This window comes from Pungitius pungitius, chromosome 15 (assembly GCF_949316345.1).
Source record: "Pungitius pungitius chromosome 15, fPunPun2.1, whole genome shotgun sequence".
NCBI classification, from domain to species: domain Eukaryota; kingdom Metazoa; phylum Chordata; class Actinopteri; order Perciformes; family Gasterosteidae; genus Pungitius; species Pungitius pungitius.
Window position 1 is genome coordinate 13940089 of NC_084914.1, and position 14376 is coordinate 13954464.

Sequence of the window (14376 nt, forward strand, 5' to 3'; positions counted from 1 at the left end):
GGTCTGCTACACGGTAATCAAAGGTTTCATGCTGTTCCTCAAACGTTTTCAAACTAAGCTTTAACTTTATATAATAGACCATACATGCTCATTGAGCATAAAGACAACAATTCATTGGAAAAAAAGGTGGTTAAATGAAGTTTAGAAAAGTAAATGTTTATACCAATAGAGAATAGATGCCTGAACATATTACCACATGGTCGTAATGAATGAATGCTTTCGAGAATTGATTTGGTAATATGAGGATTAAGAAGTTAAGCTCCGGTAAATAAAACATTCAGTGGATTGATACACTGCTCAAGATTAAAGGAACCAGGTTATGACATGAATTAAATTGCACTTGATAATAATCTGGTCAAGTAAGTAGCAGAGGTGGTTGTTAATCAGTTTCAGCTGTATTGGTGTTGATGGAATTAACAACAGCTGCACTAGAGCAGCAATAATGAGACAACCCCCAAAGCTGGGCTGGTGTTGCACGCAGAGGCCAATTCAAGTTTCTCCTTCTTGATCTTTTTCACTGGGTTTCCACATGTGTTGGGTTTAGCTAGAATCATTATCGCTACAGGGAGCATGCAAGGATCGCGTAACCCTTCAGAAGATGCACAGATTGGCCAGCTCATCCACGCGTGCCGTTACAAGGAGATGTGTCTCCCAGCACAATCTCCAGAACATGGAGGAGACTGGGCTCCGGGCTCTACAGGAAGACCTCCAGCGGGGAAAACTGGTGTGACTGCCCAAACAATCAGAAGCCGACTTCATGAGTGTGTCCTCGGGGCGTCCTGTAGTGTCCCCTGTGTTCACTGCCCAGCACTGTGGAGCTGCATTGGCATAGAATACCAGGATTGGCACCTGTGGTGGACGTGAAAGAGTCTAGACAAGATATTGAGAAGCATTTTGAGTTGCGGAGATTTGGCTAAATTGACTAGTCCGCCACATAATATATTCGCTTTGATTTTTGGGGGGTATAAATACAATTTTATGCCCTGAAAATTTCCGTCATAAGATGTGGCCTCCTTTCCTACCGAAGACATGGACTCGTATATCAGTATAGATATCTAACCTCATTATCCTTTCCCAATGAAATGTGTTTTCAAATTGTTCTTATTGTGCATATATTTGCTCTCGGAGTGCAAAGTGGCGCATACACGAGAGCGCGGTGGTTTTTAATTTCCGCTTAAAATCGGAAGTGCTGCCTTCAGGGCCTTTTTTTGCTTGTACGTGGAAAATATAATAATAATCAAACTTCTATATAAAAAGTTGGTTGGATTATCTACAGGCAACGAAATACGAAAATGCGTGTATATATATATATATATATATATATATATATATATATATATATATATATATATATATATATATATATTTTACACCAACCGTGATGCTTCAAAACATGGTTGTAAAGGTTTACCCTTTGTTCAACTAGAAAGCTTATTTATCGCTTAACCATCATGTCTTAAGTCTTGCATAGCTGGCATGAAGTTAATAACTACGAAAGTTAGTTATATTGAATACATATAACAGTATAGATAATACTCAATTTACTTATGTTTCTAAGTACCTCTGTTTATTGAAATAATGGATTTCCTTCCGATAGCCCGTGAATGCAACACTAGCTATGATTCGGACATGGTGGTAGCATCACATCCACCGTATGAATGGGTTTGTGTCGGGCCTCCTGCTAGCCAAATTCATAGTATTTTGATAACCTTAGTTTTCTGTTATCAGCCTCGAACAACGTCATGTCCCAGGTCTGCATAAGCCCTCAAAGCTAAGCTAGCTTAGCGTCATCTTCTCGACCACAGCGTTATGCTAACCGATGGCACACATTAGCTAGCAAGCAGCTAGCAACTTTATTTCATTTTGAGATAGTTGCCCTAAATGGGTAAGACATTGATATATTACACTTTACGATAAAGTATACGGCGAGTGTGAGTAAATCATCTCAAAATGGACCTCAATTTCTACTCTGAGCTGTCGGATGGTTGTGCTCAAAATGTTGACTCTGAGTTTTTGGACACACAAGCCTACGGGGGATACTCCGAGGAAAACAAGGTAACCCGACATCACCATCGAGGAGATTTAATACAAAGCGGTGCGCGTTGGTTGGTTGGTTAACAGCGTGTGTTCAACGGCCCGTTTCAGTTCACAGAGGGCGGCGACAGCTACCTCGCCATCAGTGGAGCGGGACACCCTTTCCTGTCCGCGGAGGTGAGTGGGTCCCCACGCAGCCTTGTGACACGTCTTCCCCGCGCCGACCTGTATACTTGTCTGCGGTCATTAAGGACTGACCACTCGCTCCGTCTCCTCCTCATCGTATAGCAGACGTTCCATACCCCCAGTCTCGGGGATGAGGTTTTCGAGATCCCCCCGATCTCCCTCGACCCGGACCCGACTCTGAGCATCGGCGATGCGGTGTCCCACTTTGGCCCCGGGGGGCCTTCGGGCTCCCGTAGCCTGGTCAGTAACCTGGTGGTGGAGGCCAATGACCCTTCCTTCGCCTCCACCTTTGTGAACTCTAGCTCTCAGGGCCTGGAGCAGCTGAACCTCAGGGTGATGGGCCAAGCTGGAGGGGGGGCCCTGCTGAGCTCCTCTGCTCTGGTGAGTATCTGGTACCCGAGGGACCATCGCCGCCAAATGTGGTTGGGTGTGTTTTGAACGTTTTTTGTGTTGAAAATCCGTCTGCAGGAACTGGGGAATTCAAGTGGTTCACATTTCAGCAGTTCGTCCCCCATGACCATAGATGTCCAACTCGGGGACATCAGTCACGGTCTTTTAGGGAGCAGCCATTTGAGCACCATTAACCCGTCTGAATTGGCACTTGGTCTTGGGGCCGATAACATCGGGCATCCTTCGGGGACCCCCGAGCAGCCGCTCTCAGCAACCCCATCGCCGGCTGGCTCGCTGCAGGACGAGGACATGGATGACTTCAAAGTGAGAGGTTACACCTCTTTGAGCCTACTTGCTACCTTAATGTTTGCCTGCGCACTAATACGTCTCCTTCCATGTCTCCACCTGTCTTCTCCCTACTCAGAGGAGTGTGCTGGTAGACAGCCCCTTGTATCTCTCCTCTTCCCTCTCCCACATATCCTCCCACGCGGCTCCTACGTCTTCGGTGTCTCCAGCTACAGCCAGGAGAGGCGGGGGGAAGCCGGCCTCACTGGCCTCTGTGACCGGGGCCGTGGGCCCTAAGAAAGTAAAAAAGAAGAAGGATCCGAACGAGCCACAGAAGCCTGTCTCTGCGTACGCGTTGTTCTTCAGAGACACCCAGGCAGCGATTAAGGGCCAGAACCCCAACGCCTCTTTCGGGGAAGTGTCAAAGATTGTGGCCTCCATGTGGGACAGTCTGGCTGAGGAACAGAAGCAGGTATTTATCTAGATGAATGTCCTGTGTCAGTTTTGGGGGAGAAACTGATTCACAACAATGGCGTCTTGTCTCTGCTAGGTGTATAAGAGGAAGACCGAAGCAGCCAAAAGGGAGTATCTGAAGGTCCTGGCAGCTTACAGAGAGAACCAGCTCACACAAGTAAGATCGCCCCAGTCCTCTGAATGAAAACAGTGTTACAGGATCTTCATTCAAATTGCTTTTATGTTTCGTTGCATCTGCCCCACAGCCTGCTACTGAGGAGATGGAGACCGCTCCTTCACCACCACCACCTCCTCCACCCCCGGCGGTCAGTCTGACACCCGCAGCCTTCCCCTTCGCTGGTCACCAGGCCGTCAGGCTGCCTACCAGCAGCCTGGAAGAGAACACCATCACCAACATTTGTGCCTCCAACATCATCCTTGATGTGCCGGAGATGACCACGCGTTCCCGCACGGGGGCGAACAAGCCGCCCGCTCCCATGGCGGCGCTACCCCCATCGCCGACCATCACCAAGATCATAATCCCAAAGCACATGTTGCAGGCGGGGGGCCAGGTGGTGACCGTGTTGCAGGGAGGGGTCCGAGCTTTAACACCCACGCTGGTAGTGTCGGGGGCCTCTCGTCAGCCACCCCCGCTGCAGCAGATGCAGAGCGCGCCGCCTCCGCCGCGGCTGCAGCAAATGGCGCCAGCGCCTCCGCCCTTGCAGGCCAAGCCTCGAGAGGGAAGCAGCACGCTGGGTTTGCCCGTGTCCATCGCGGTCCCTCCGCCGCCGCTCCAGATAAAGATTGTTCCTGCGTCCTTGCAGGGCAAAGAAGTCCTGCCCATTATCGTCCCGAACACAGTGTCTTTGTCATCTCCTGCGCCCGGCATGTCGGTGCAGCTGGTGAATTCAGCGGATGCGTCTGGAAATGCGGAGCTCAGCGAAGTTACAGAAGTGCTGCACTCCGAAGAGGTAAATGTTCTTTATTCACTGCTATGTTTGTTTTTGTGAGACTTTGGTTCTCCACAAACAGCCTTCATCTGATCGTTGACATTATTCATCTTCGGACAACACATGGCTGTTGTCGTAGCAACGCATTCACAACAGTCATTAGTGTGCGCTAATTTTCTGATTCTGGTGCTTTAAAACAGGGTTAAACACAAGCGCTATATTTGAGTGTTCTTGTCACTTATCTAGAGAAAACTCTTTTTCCTCTTGTACGCACAATGTAGACACCTAGTGAAGCGGAGGAGTCGTATCATACAAAAGACCTTGAGGGGCCAAAAGGAGCGAGAAACCATAGCAGCAGAATCCAATAGGAAAATGGCAAATTGTATTGTGTTCAAGAATTTTATTGAATGATTTTGGTCTCTTAAAATGAAAAGTACAACAGAAGGATGCAGGTATATTACTATGGCACTTCATATCTCATAATTCACGGATTTAATGTTTAAAAACAGTAATAGAAAAATGTATACTAATTTACCAGATGTTAATGATGCTCTTCCATGCGTTTCCTGCTTTGCACTTTCAGGAGGAGATGGAGGTGAATGGGTCCGGTGACGCCACGACTATGAGGAGTGTGTGTGTGAGGACGGGCTGCAACAACCCGGCTGTAGAGAGCAACGACTGGGACAAAGAATACTGCAGCAACGAGTGTGTGGCCAATCACTGCAGGTGTGTAGACAATTTGGAATGTGTACTTGATTTGAATTTAGTTTTCAGCAGAAATAAGTGTTTTTGATGTATTTTTTCCATTTTCCAGCACTATATTCAAGGCGTGGTGCTCGATAAGGAGTCAGAGCATGGGAATTGTGAAATGAGCAGCGGCTACCGATGTCATCAACCAACCACTTGTTTTTCAGTCCGAGCCGACATAGGCCAGCGTTCTCATGTTAGTATTTTTGGCACACTATTATAATGAAAGGTAAGGCCAATAATTTTTGTGTTTTGTATACAGTTTTTAGTCAAGAGACTTCAAGGCAGCTAGAGATGGAAACAACCACAATAAAGTGTAATAGTTGATAAGGAAAAGTGTTTGGTTTTGTTGGCTCATACAGGTCAGGTTCTACTTGTTTACTGTGTTCCTCAGAACGCTCTGACAGAGGACACTTTTACAGCAGTTTGTGACATGATTGTACAGCACTGACTGGAATTCATGCTCTGTGATGTTTTGGTGTTTCATGTCTCTAGCAAGCGAAGGAACGTTTCCAATTCTTTGGTAACTAAAGATTAAATATGTCTAACAATTATTACCACTTTACACCTTGTTTTTTGTACTGAGAATAGAAGCCTTTTAAGTTTATAATTGCCTTGTTTTTTAAAATTCTGTTCAGACATTTGTTTAAGGGGGGAAAAAAAGCTTGACTTTAGTTTTTCTTAATAAATGAACCAATTTGCTCCTGTTGTCCTTTTTGTAGGACTAAATAAATACTGTCATCTATAAATAACCATTCTGTGTATTTAATGTCAATGCCTAATTTGTCTAACTTGAATGAAAGGCCACTGTACAGGGCGTTTCCAGCGTTTAATCTACAATGTCTCGTTTGTAAAGTAAGCTTTTGGACACTGGAGTGCATGTGTTTTTGCAAATTCCTCTCATACTACAAATTTCTCTGTATTGAGTCCTTACTTTGCTTGAAGAGGGCAACTGTTCCTTTAAAATTACATCTCATGGGGAGGGGGTCCTGGCCTTGACAACTTGCCTTGTGCGGTCTTTTCCAAATAGCAGCCATCACAAAAAGCTTAATTAATGGGGAAAAAAGGTAAGCTGGATATTTATATTTAAAGTGTGTGTGTGTGTGTGTGTGTGTGTGTGTGAGAGAGAGAGATATACTTAAGGAGTAATCTGTGAGCTCTCAGAGCACAGGAAAAAGTTATCTACTATGCGCGTTGCACCCATGGGGGCTTATCCTCCTTGGATGAGACGAGCTGTACCAACCAATTGGTGCATAGTTTGTACTTTTTTGTTCTTTACATTTACTATTTGGGTTGTAGTATGAGATATTTACTAACAACTCCAAAGTAATCCATGTGACATTTCATGTCTTGGTTTTAGGGGATATGTGAGCTGTATGTTCTCGTTTGTGTGCTTTTTACATTGTTTTTCTTATAGAACAGATGTTGTGACAATGCAGGAAATGGTGCTGTGACCATATAAGGCAAATATGGGAACTGAGGGATGAAGGAGTACAGGAAGAGTGAACATAAATCACTCTCTGACACAGTGCTCCTAGCACAGAATGGTACAGAGGGGGATCACAGTGAAACCGGCTCAAACTAGTTTTCAAGGGCATGAGATTATAAAGACTGTCAGAGTGGGACAGCAGACATTCAACAAGGGAAGAGAATCTCCAGGTGAACCTGTGGGGAATTGCTCAATGTATCTTTCTCTCTTAAATAAATTAACTTTTTTAACTTTATTGATTGACAAGTCGGATTCTTCTAATCAACCAACTCGGAGAGATTGAAAATCCCAACAATAGCGTTTTCCAACATACTACAGACCATGACTATTTACATTTGATCCGACTATCATATGCGTGCATCTTGATCAATAGAGCTGACTGCCTATACACAGGCCCTGTTCGTCTTTGGGTTGTATAGAACTTGACATGTTCTATGCATTAAGGATGGTCCAGCACACTGGGCCCCTCACCCTTGATAACACATTTTAGTTTCTGTAGACTCTTTGTGAAGTTGTACAACTGTGCCTCTTCTTGCAGGTATAATAACATTTTAAAGAAAAATTCTGTTTTATTGGTATTCTTTATTTCAGATCACAAAGTAAAAAAAATATATTTTCCCACCACATCAGCTGGACATGTATTTTACTTTTGACAGATTATTCTGTAATTGTCACTTGTTCTGCAAAATCTAAATAGCCCTCAAATTTATGCCTCTGGGCAGCATAACAACCACACTATGCACAGAATCATTGTTTTTATCCAATAAAAGATATGACAGATTAAAGAGATTAAAGAGACCTTGACAACACCTTCAGGAATCTGATTCATTCTCTCAAGTGTTTCCTCAAATCAAGAAATCAGAAAAAGGAAAAGTTCATGCTGAAATACGTGTGAAACTTGAACAATAGTGATGAAAAGTGATGATCATTTTATTATTGAAGAGAAGATGGAATGAAACCAGAGAAGTAAGCTACCTGCCCTGCAGCAGAGCAGGTAGCGAGAAAAAACAGACTTCAGCCTCAACTATTGAGGGAACGACGATCAGAAACCTGGATATTAGGACAATGATAACAGTGCTGGGAACGACCATGTTCACATCACCCCACGTGTGCTAATCACTAGGAAATGAATCTGCTTGGAAAAGCACACTTGGTCTGTTTTTTTCCCTTTGATGAGAACCACGACTTTCTCCCTCGCCAGCATCCCACGGACAGAACCGTGTTCTGACGCCTCTCGATCGGACCCGTCGGTTTACTCAAATGCGTAGTTCCCTCTGCAATGCCTTTAACTAAGGTTTTCATTCCAAAGTTTCACAAGATCATATCTTGTATCGGGCTCTTCTGTCCCTGCAGGTCTGTGGCTCATTTTTGGATGATTCATCAAGAGTTCTATGTAGGGATGAAAAAAATAAAAGATTATCCATGTTGGTCTCGTTCCTCAGACGGTTTCCCTGTAAGTGAAGAATCTGATCAGACAGCAGTTAAATTCAACTCACGCACAGATTCATTTGTATGTTACGCAGATGGAGGTTTTCTCAAATATGAACAACCATAAGTCTATTTGAAAGTAATAGTTTGACATTTATAGAAAACAACCATTACACGTACATCTAATCTGGCTAAATGTAAGGAGAAGACAATGCTACTCACATGTAGTGTAGCTTCATATTTAACGGACAAATTTGAAAATTCAATTTAATTTGACTAATTTTTACATAATGTTGACCTATTCAATTAAGACCATGTAAGAATGCTCCCATTTCATAGTGACGAGAGAATGATAAGGAAGCTCGATCTATGTCACTCAAGCATGACGTTTCTGACGTACAAGAACCATAACAAATCACGGGAGTTTTGGGGTCGGGAGACATGCCAGATACCCTTATTAACGTGCAGAAGCACTAGAAAAGTGGAATTTTCCTAACAAGTCCCCTTTGGGATGTGCTAAAGCCAATACACAAAGACAGAACACATTCTCTGATCTGGGTTGTCGTCATGGAAGCGGGCGGTGGTGCGTGTGTGCGAAGCCGTCCTCCTTACCCACGATGGCGGAGTGAAGGTGATGCACGCGGTTCTGCTGGGCATCCAGCATCTCGGTGAGTGTCTGGATTTCCACAGAGTAGTTGTAAGCTAATGGCAGACAAAAGATACAACAGTGAGTGCGTTTTCACACGAGACGCACTCAACACCAGGAGTCGGAGTTATCTTACCATAAAACAACACAATGACCCACAGACAGAGAAGAATCACTGTGACGTTATTAAGGGACGACCCGACCGGTTTCACTGTCCGTTTCTGTAAGAAAGAAAGTACATATTAGATCAGATGAAACCAAACTGCAAAAAACTGACAATAAAATGTGTAAAACTTACTTCATGGGTTAGGTCTTTCTGCAGTTTTTTCACCGACTCAAAGGATTCTCCGATTTGCTCCTTAAGCGCTTCAAAGCGTTGGTCCATGTACTCCTGTTGCGTACATACAGCTCGCCTTTAAACCCTTAAACATTCAGTTGGCTTTTTCATTTTCCCGTAAGTAGTTTTATTTCATAGAAGAAAAAAAAAATCATCCTATTCTGCACAGTGTCATTATTTAGCTGTCAGACTTTCAGGTTCTCAGCAACCAGAAAATCCACCAAAAATAGATTTTCCACAAAATCAGTGTGGGTAATCCCACTCTATTGCGATCACAAAATTCCCTCTGGGAATCTAACATGATGTTTTCTTATTTGCATTTTTTTGTTCATAGAAGTGTGCTCTTCAAAACTCACAGTCAGCTGTCTCCGCAGGACAAAAGAGGCCTCAGTGGCCAGGTTGTGCTGTTTGCTCTCCAGGGAGCAAACGTTGCAGAGGTAGCGCCTGGAGCTGTTGCAGTAGTACCTCAGCACCTCGTCCTCGTGCTGTGGGCATTTCCTCTCCAGGAGGTCACCCAGAGGCATCACCAAGGGGTGCCCCGTGTACACGGGCAGCTCCTGGTGGTCTTTGACGTGCTCTTGGCAAAGCGACACCTCACACTTCAGACACGTTTTGATGGCCAGAGTTTTCTTCTCCGGGCAGCAGTCGCAGTACACACATTTTGACTGCGCTTCCTGCTTGCACAAAATAGAAACACAATCCCTTTATTAAAATCATAACAAAAAACGTGCATATTTTGATGTGGAAAAGGGCTGTCAGACCTCCACGGTTCTGTATGTTATGATTAAAGAGATTCTGGGTGAAAAAAAGGTGATTATATCTGATACCCTCCTCCTCATGTTCATCCTGAAGTCCTCCACGATGTTGGCCAGTGCAAAGCTCTTATGCACCCCAATGATCGGTCCAAAATGTGTCCTGCAGTCTGGACAACGGAAGGGAACATCTGAGGAGTGATCCATGACGTTCTGCAGACAGGCCAAACACATGCTGTGTCCGCAGGGCAGCTGCCGGGGATCCTTAAAGATGTCCTGGCACACTGGGCACATCAGCAGCTCCTCCAGCTTCGCTTTCTCTGCATCCTCCATTCTTAATCCCTCCTCTTCGTCTTGTAGTGCCACTGAGCAGCAAAGGAGCAATCGGGACGGAGTAAATGGCACAGCTTGTCCAGCACTCACCTGCTGCCTTCAACACTTCTGTTTCGTTTGTTCTGCATAACTCACGAGACTCGTCACGCGACGACGGGAGGGAATCCGTTTAAAAGTGAATGCTGAGGGACAGTTAACGACCTCAAAGTAACTAAACTGCTGTTACCTGTGCACACGTTGCAGAATCGAAAGCTCTACTGAGTTTGTGTGCGTACTTCCGGGTGGGCGGGGCTTAACGTTGGGCGACAGCGAGAGGAATTTGGGCTGCGGTCGAAAAGTTAAAACATGACGTCTACTCAAAATAATAATGTTAACTATGTCATTTCTATAAACGTTAAAGGGCAACTAGTACGATTGCATTAAAAAAAACATTGGCTAATAACTAATTCCGCGCGTCTCTCTGTGCCGTAAATTCTGTAAAATATTAAGTCGAAAATGTGTGAAAGGAATGTACTACTGTTACAACCATCATATTTGTTCATATTTTCTTGTAACCTGGAGTTAACTTGCTGGACTTTTTTAATATGGTTAATGCAGGGCTCCTTTCTGCATTAATTATACTACCTATATGTTGTACATAAAAATACCCTATTACATTATTCCATTAAATGAAATAACATACCAATATTGTCTACTGACCTAACCATTAGTCAAAATGTTAACTAGTGATAACAAATTACACTTACATGTAAGCCATTATTTTATCAAATAAGGCATTAGTTAGTTAAGTGTGCTTTTAATGCTTTGTTTGAAAGTTGTAACCTTCCTCTCTGCTGATTGTAGTACGTTGAAGAAAGAAAATAACCACGTTATGTACCACAAAAATGTCTTTCTTTAATACAAGAAACTTATTTAAAATAACATGTAGAACATTATAGGAGACAAGGAATAGTAAAACGTAGATGAAAAAAAATTGTATTAAAAAAGGAACGTGAAATAATTTTTGTTTGGCTACATGTACTTTGTTAATCTCAAGGGTTTTAACGTTACGGACACTTTTCTCTTTGACATTAAGGGTATAGAAGGAAAGACGTCCAGATTCAGAAATCATAGCATGAACACAAAACCAAACAATTTGATAACAGACATGTAAATAAAGGATAACAAAGAAATACCATAGGCATAACAATTTTTAAAAAATTCCACAAATGTACACGTATAACCAATAAACTAGTGTAGCAGGTCCCATCCCGTGCTAGAGCACATCAGTAGTAAACATATGTTGTGGAAGGAATCTTCCGCAGACAGAAGACCTAATGCTAAAAAAAGGTCCCTTTCACTCGGTTCCGAACAAATTTGGTCCACAATCACAAAGGCAAAAACAGGGCAAGAAGTAGGATTCAAAGAGAAGACCATAATCCAAACTTCACGTGACAGTGATGCAGTGTTTTCAGTATGTCCAGTACGAGTCGTGCGACAGACACAACCATCCACTGGCGGCTGTGATTCCACCGCTACAAGCCGGCGATCGTCCTGAACGAAGGAACGAAGAACCCACACTGGCTCAGGTTGTGCTTCTCCAAATTCTTCTCGATCCTGAACTTCTTGCCACAGATTGCACAGTTGAAAGGCTTCTCCCCCGTGTGACACCTCAAGTGCGCCTTTAGATTCTCTCGCAGGCGGAAGCTTTTACTGCAGTGCGTGCAGGTGTGCGGCCTCTGCCCCGTGTGGAACCTCAGGTGGCGCCGGAGGCTCTTCCTCAGCGCAAACGACTTGGAGCACTTGGCGCACGGGTACGGCCTCTCGCCGGTGTGGAAGCGCTCGTGCCGCCGGAGAATCTTCCGCCGCTTGAACGTCTTCCCGCAGATGCTGCACGGGTATCCGCCGCAGGCGTGGGAGACCGCCTTCTGAAGCCGCCAGACGCCGTTCTCGCAAGGGGTGAAGCAGCAGATGCGGTGGCCGTTGTGGAGGCCGTGGTGCCGGCGCAGGTCTTTGGGCAGAGGCCAGCCCGTTCTGTGGTTAGCGCAGGCGCCCTGAAGCCTCGTCTCCGACTCGGGCAGCGCAAGCACGTCCACCAGTTGTATTGCGCAGGGACGCGTCAGCTTGTGGTTGGGAGAAGTCAGTTTCAGTTTCACGTGGAGGCTGTGCTCCGTCTCGTTGGGCGCGTGTATCCGTTCCCAAACCTCCACCGGGGCCGGGGTCACCGCTCCATCAGTGGGGGACGGACTGTAGGCGGTGCCCTTGGCGGTGCTGACGCAGACCTGCTGAGGCTCGGCTTTAACCGGCTGCTCTGAAACGTCAGGTTTCGGGGCCGGAGCCTCTGGCTTGAGGATCAACGGGCAAACAAACTCAACCGTCTCCCCAGTAAGGATGTTGCAAGTATCTGGTCTGATCACGAGGGGCTTCTGTACATCCGGAGAGCTTTGCGCTGCCCCGCTTCCTAATGTCAATGTCTCTGCAGAGGAGGAAAGAAATCAAGATGCATTTTTTGTTATTTTGTACATTCCCACCATCTTTTTCTCATGCAAAAGTATTCCATTCCTTTCGTTTATCTGTAAACTGGGTGCATTCAATTAGTTCATTTGAGACATCGATTTGTCTATCTGTTCAAGTAACAGCTTTTGAGTGACTTCAGGTATGGTGAAAAGTCCAGCACACCAACCATTAACCAGGTCTTTATTGCATCCCGTCTTGTAACTTGTTTCTATCAACCAAACTGCCTTCAGTCTACAGAAAAAACAATGAAAGCAAAACTTGAAATGCAACGGCACACTTTAAAGCAAGCGCCACATCAATTAGTGGAGATGTGAAAATGAGTATTACTGCTTAAGTTTGGTATCATTATCGAGTACTAGGTTAGATATTTATAAGATACATCGCAGTATAGAATTGACTTGCATCAGTATTTGTGGAGGGAGACAGGTAGTTCTATTCGTAGTTCGTTGGTGTAGTATAGAGCCACTTGTGACACTTCTCGCTCTGCAATAAGTCAAATTCCAAATCTATTGTTTGTTCATCAATAATTTCCTTTTCGGAAGTGCTCATGCCTAACACAGCTTGGATGGGGACACCTGACAATTTAAAGGCAGCGATATGTTAAATTGTGATGATTTGCATCAATCCATCAAACGAGCATTAAAACATGTGGTGTGCATAATATGTTTGTTAGCGTCTTATAAGTCTCTGGGCTTTTTTCTTACCATGCAAAATGACTTCTGTTTGAGGATCCCCGGGAGACTCGGTTTTAAACCCACTTGACTTCACCATATGTACCGTCTCTGCAAAGACCTGTGAGAAGAAGAAACATCTCAAAAACAAACATGACAAGAGAAGCTGCTGTAACCAACAGTGACACTAACACTTAATTGCTGACTTTCACCCTGCTGGTTCCTCCCCATGCCACAAGTTAATAACCCCCATAAATCCACACTGACCTGTTCCTCCAAAGGCCACAACCCCCCAGGGTTAACTTGGCCATTATGCTCAGCCAGGAGGATTTCTGATCCGAAGACACTCCCCTCCACCAGCTCCACACTGCACTTCCCGAATAAATCCTCACCTGAAAGGAAAGGGGGGCCTGTGGTGGAGAGGAGGGGGGAGGTTAGCAGGAGGCACCCATACATTCCTCTACTCTGCAATGAGGAGGAATGAGGACCGCCCACAGGAGTTAAGCGCAACAGTTTCACACGAACAAAACCAATGCAACACCCGAACACACAAAATGCATCATGCCCAACGTGTACCGAGCTGCATACGAAAGGACGACGATTCGGAACTTAACGTGCATCCGTCTCTGCAGCCCGAGGCAGGAACGTGCACAAGTCACGCGAGTCAAAGCTCCAAAGACACCCACCACAAAGCTCAAAGAGCGGATTCATGTGCTCGTCCACTTGCACACCGATGCTACGTGTTGTGTCCCCGGTGCTTAACCGACCCGGGGTGGCAGGTCGCCCTTTGTCCTCGGCGCGGCCCGCATCCAGCGACGCTCGGTACCCGCTCTCGAACAGTTTGGTTAACTCCACCGTGGCGGCTTTGACCAGCGCGCCGAGCACGAGCTCCACCTGCGCCTGGAGGCTCGTGACGCCCGCCGACATGTTGGCTGCTCCGACTGGGCGAAAGTCAGTGGGTATCCTAAATCAAAAAGTAAAGCTGGAGGGCTGGGATCAGCGGAGGTCTTTATTTATCATCGATAAACCACATGGCTTGCAGAACGAAGAGGCGTGTCTCTAGTTGGCGCATGCGCGCCATGTGTTGGAGGGGGTGGGTTGTCACAAGATTAGAAGGTCGGAAGGGAAAGATAAAGGGAGCCTAAACACAACAAATGCCTCTATGTTTTTTCCATACAC

General features: G+C 45.3%; 3 protein-coding genes across 7 annotated transcripts; 1 reads left to right on the forward strand and 2 right to left on the reverse strand.

Moving 5' to 3' along the window:
* The first annotated feature begins 1585 nt into the window (after positions 1 to 1585).
* tox4a (TOX high mobility group box family member 4 a) lies at positions 1586 to 5797 on the forward strand. 2 transcript variants are annotated; one of them, XM_037458256.2, is made up of 9 exons: positions 1586 to 2055; positions 2146 to 2211; positions 2323 to 2601; positions 2689 to 2934; positions 3035 to 3367; positions 3446 to 3526; positions 3615 to 4319; positions 4882 to 5024; positions 5113 to 5797. In XM_037458256.2, exons 1-9 carry the CDS (start codon positions 1951 to 1953, stop codon positions 5168 to 5170), a joined length of 2016 nt encoding a protein of 671 aa, XP_037314153.2. In that variant the 5' UTR covers positions 1586 to 1950; the 3' UTR covers positions 5171 to 5797. The 2 variants fall into 2 exon arrangements, with proteins under 2 accessions (XP_037314153.2, XP_037314154.2); XM_037458257.2 differs by having other exon boundaries at positions 2326 to 2601.
* Positions 5798 to 6940: 1143 nt separating this feature from the next.
* LOC119209198 (E3 ubiquitin/ISG15 ligase TRIM25-like) lies at positions 6941 to 10321 on the reverse strand. 4 transcript variants are annotated; one of them, XM_037458324.2, is made up of 7 exons: positions 10166 to 10317; positions 9773 to 10062; positions 9302 to 9622; positions 8907 to 8999; positions 8745 to 8829; positions 8575 to 8664; positions 6941 to 7923 (listed from the first exon to the last, which is right to left on the reverse strand). In XM_037458324.2, the coding sequence occupies exons 2-7, from the start codon at positions 10028 to 10030 to the stop codon at positions 7820 to 7822; spliced, it is 951 nt and encodes a 316-aa protein (XP_037314221.2). In that variant the 5' UTR covers positions 10031 to 10062; positions 10166 to 10317; the 3' UTR covers positions 6941 to 7819. The 4 variants fall into 4 exon arrangements, with proteins under 4 accessions (XP_037314221.2, XP_037314220.2, XP_037314222.2 ...); XM_037458323.2 differs by having other exon boundaries at positions 6942 to 7923; positions 9773 to 10318; XM_037458325.2 differs by having other exon boundaries at positions 6945 to 7923; positions 9302 to 9619; positions 9773 to 10317.
* Positions 10322 to 10913: 592 nt separating this feature from the next.
* On the reverse strand, positions 10914 to 14284 carry si:rp71-1g18.1 (uncharacterized protein LOC559922 homolog). Its single transcript, XM_037458277.2, has 4 exons — positions 13884 to 14284; positions 13465 to 13607; positions 13231 to 13318; positions 10914 to 12485 (listed from the first exon to the last, which is right to left on the reverse strand). The coding sequence occupies exons 1-4, from the start codon at positions 14122 to 14124 to the stop codon at positions 11545 to 11547; spliced, it is 1413 nt and encodes a 470-aa protein (XP_037314174.2). The 5' UTR covers positions 14125 to 14284; the 3' UTR covers positions 10914 to 11544.
* Positions 14285 to 14376: the final 92 nt, after the last annotated feature.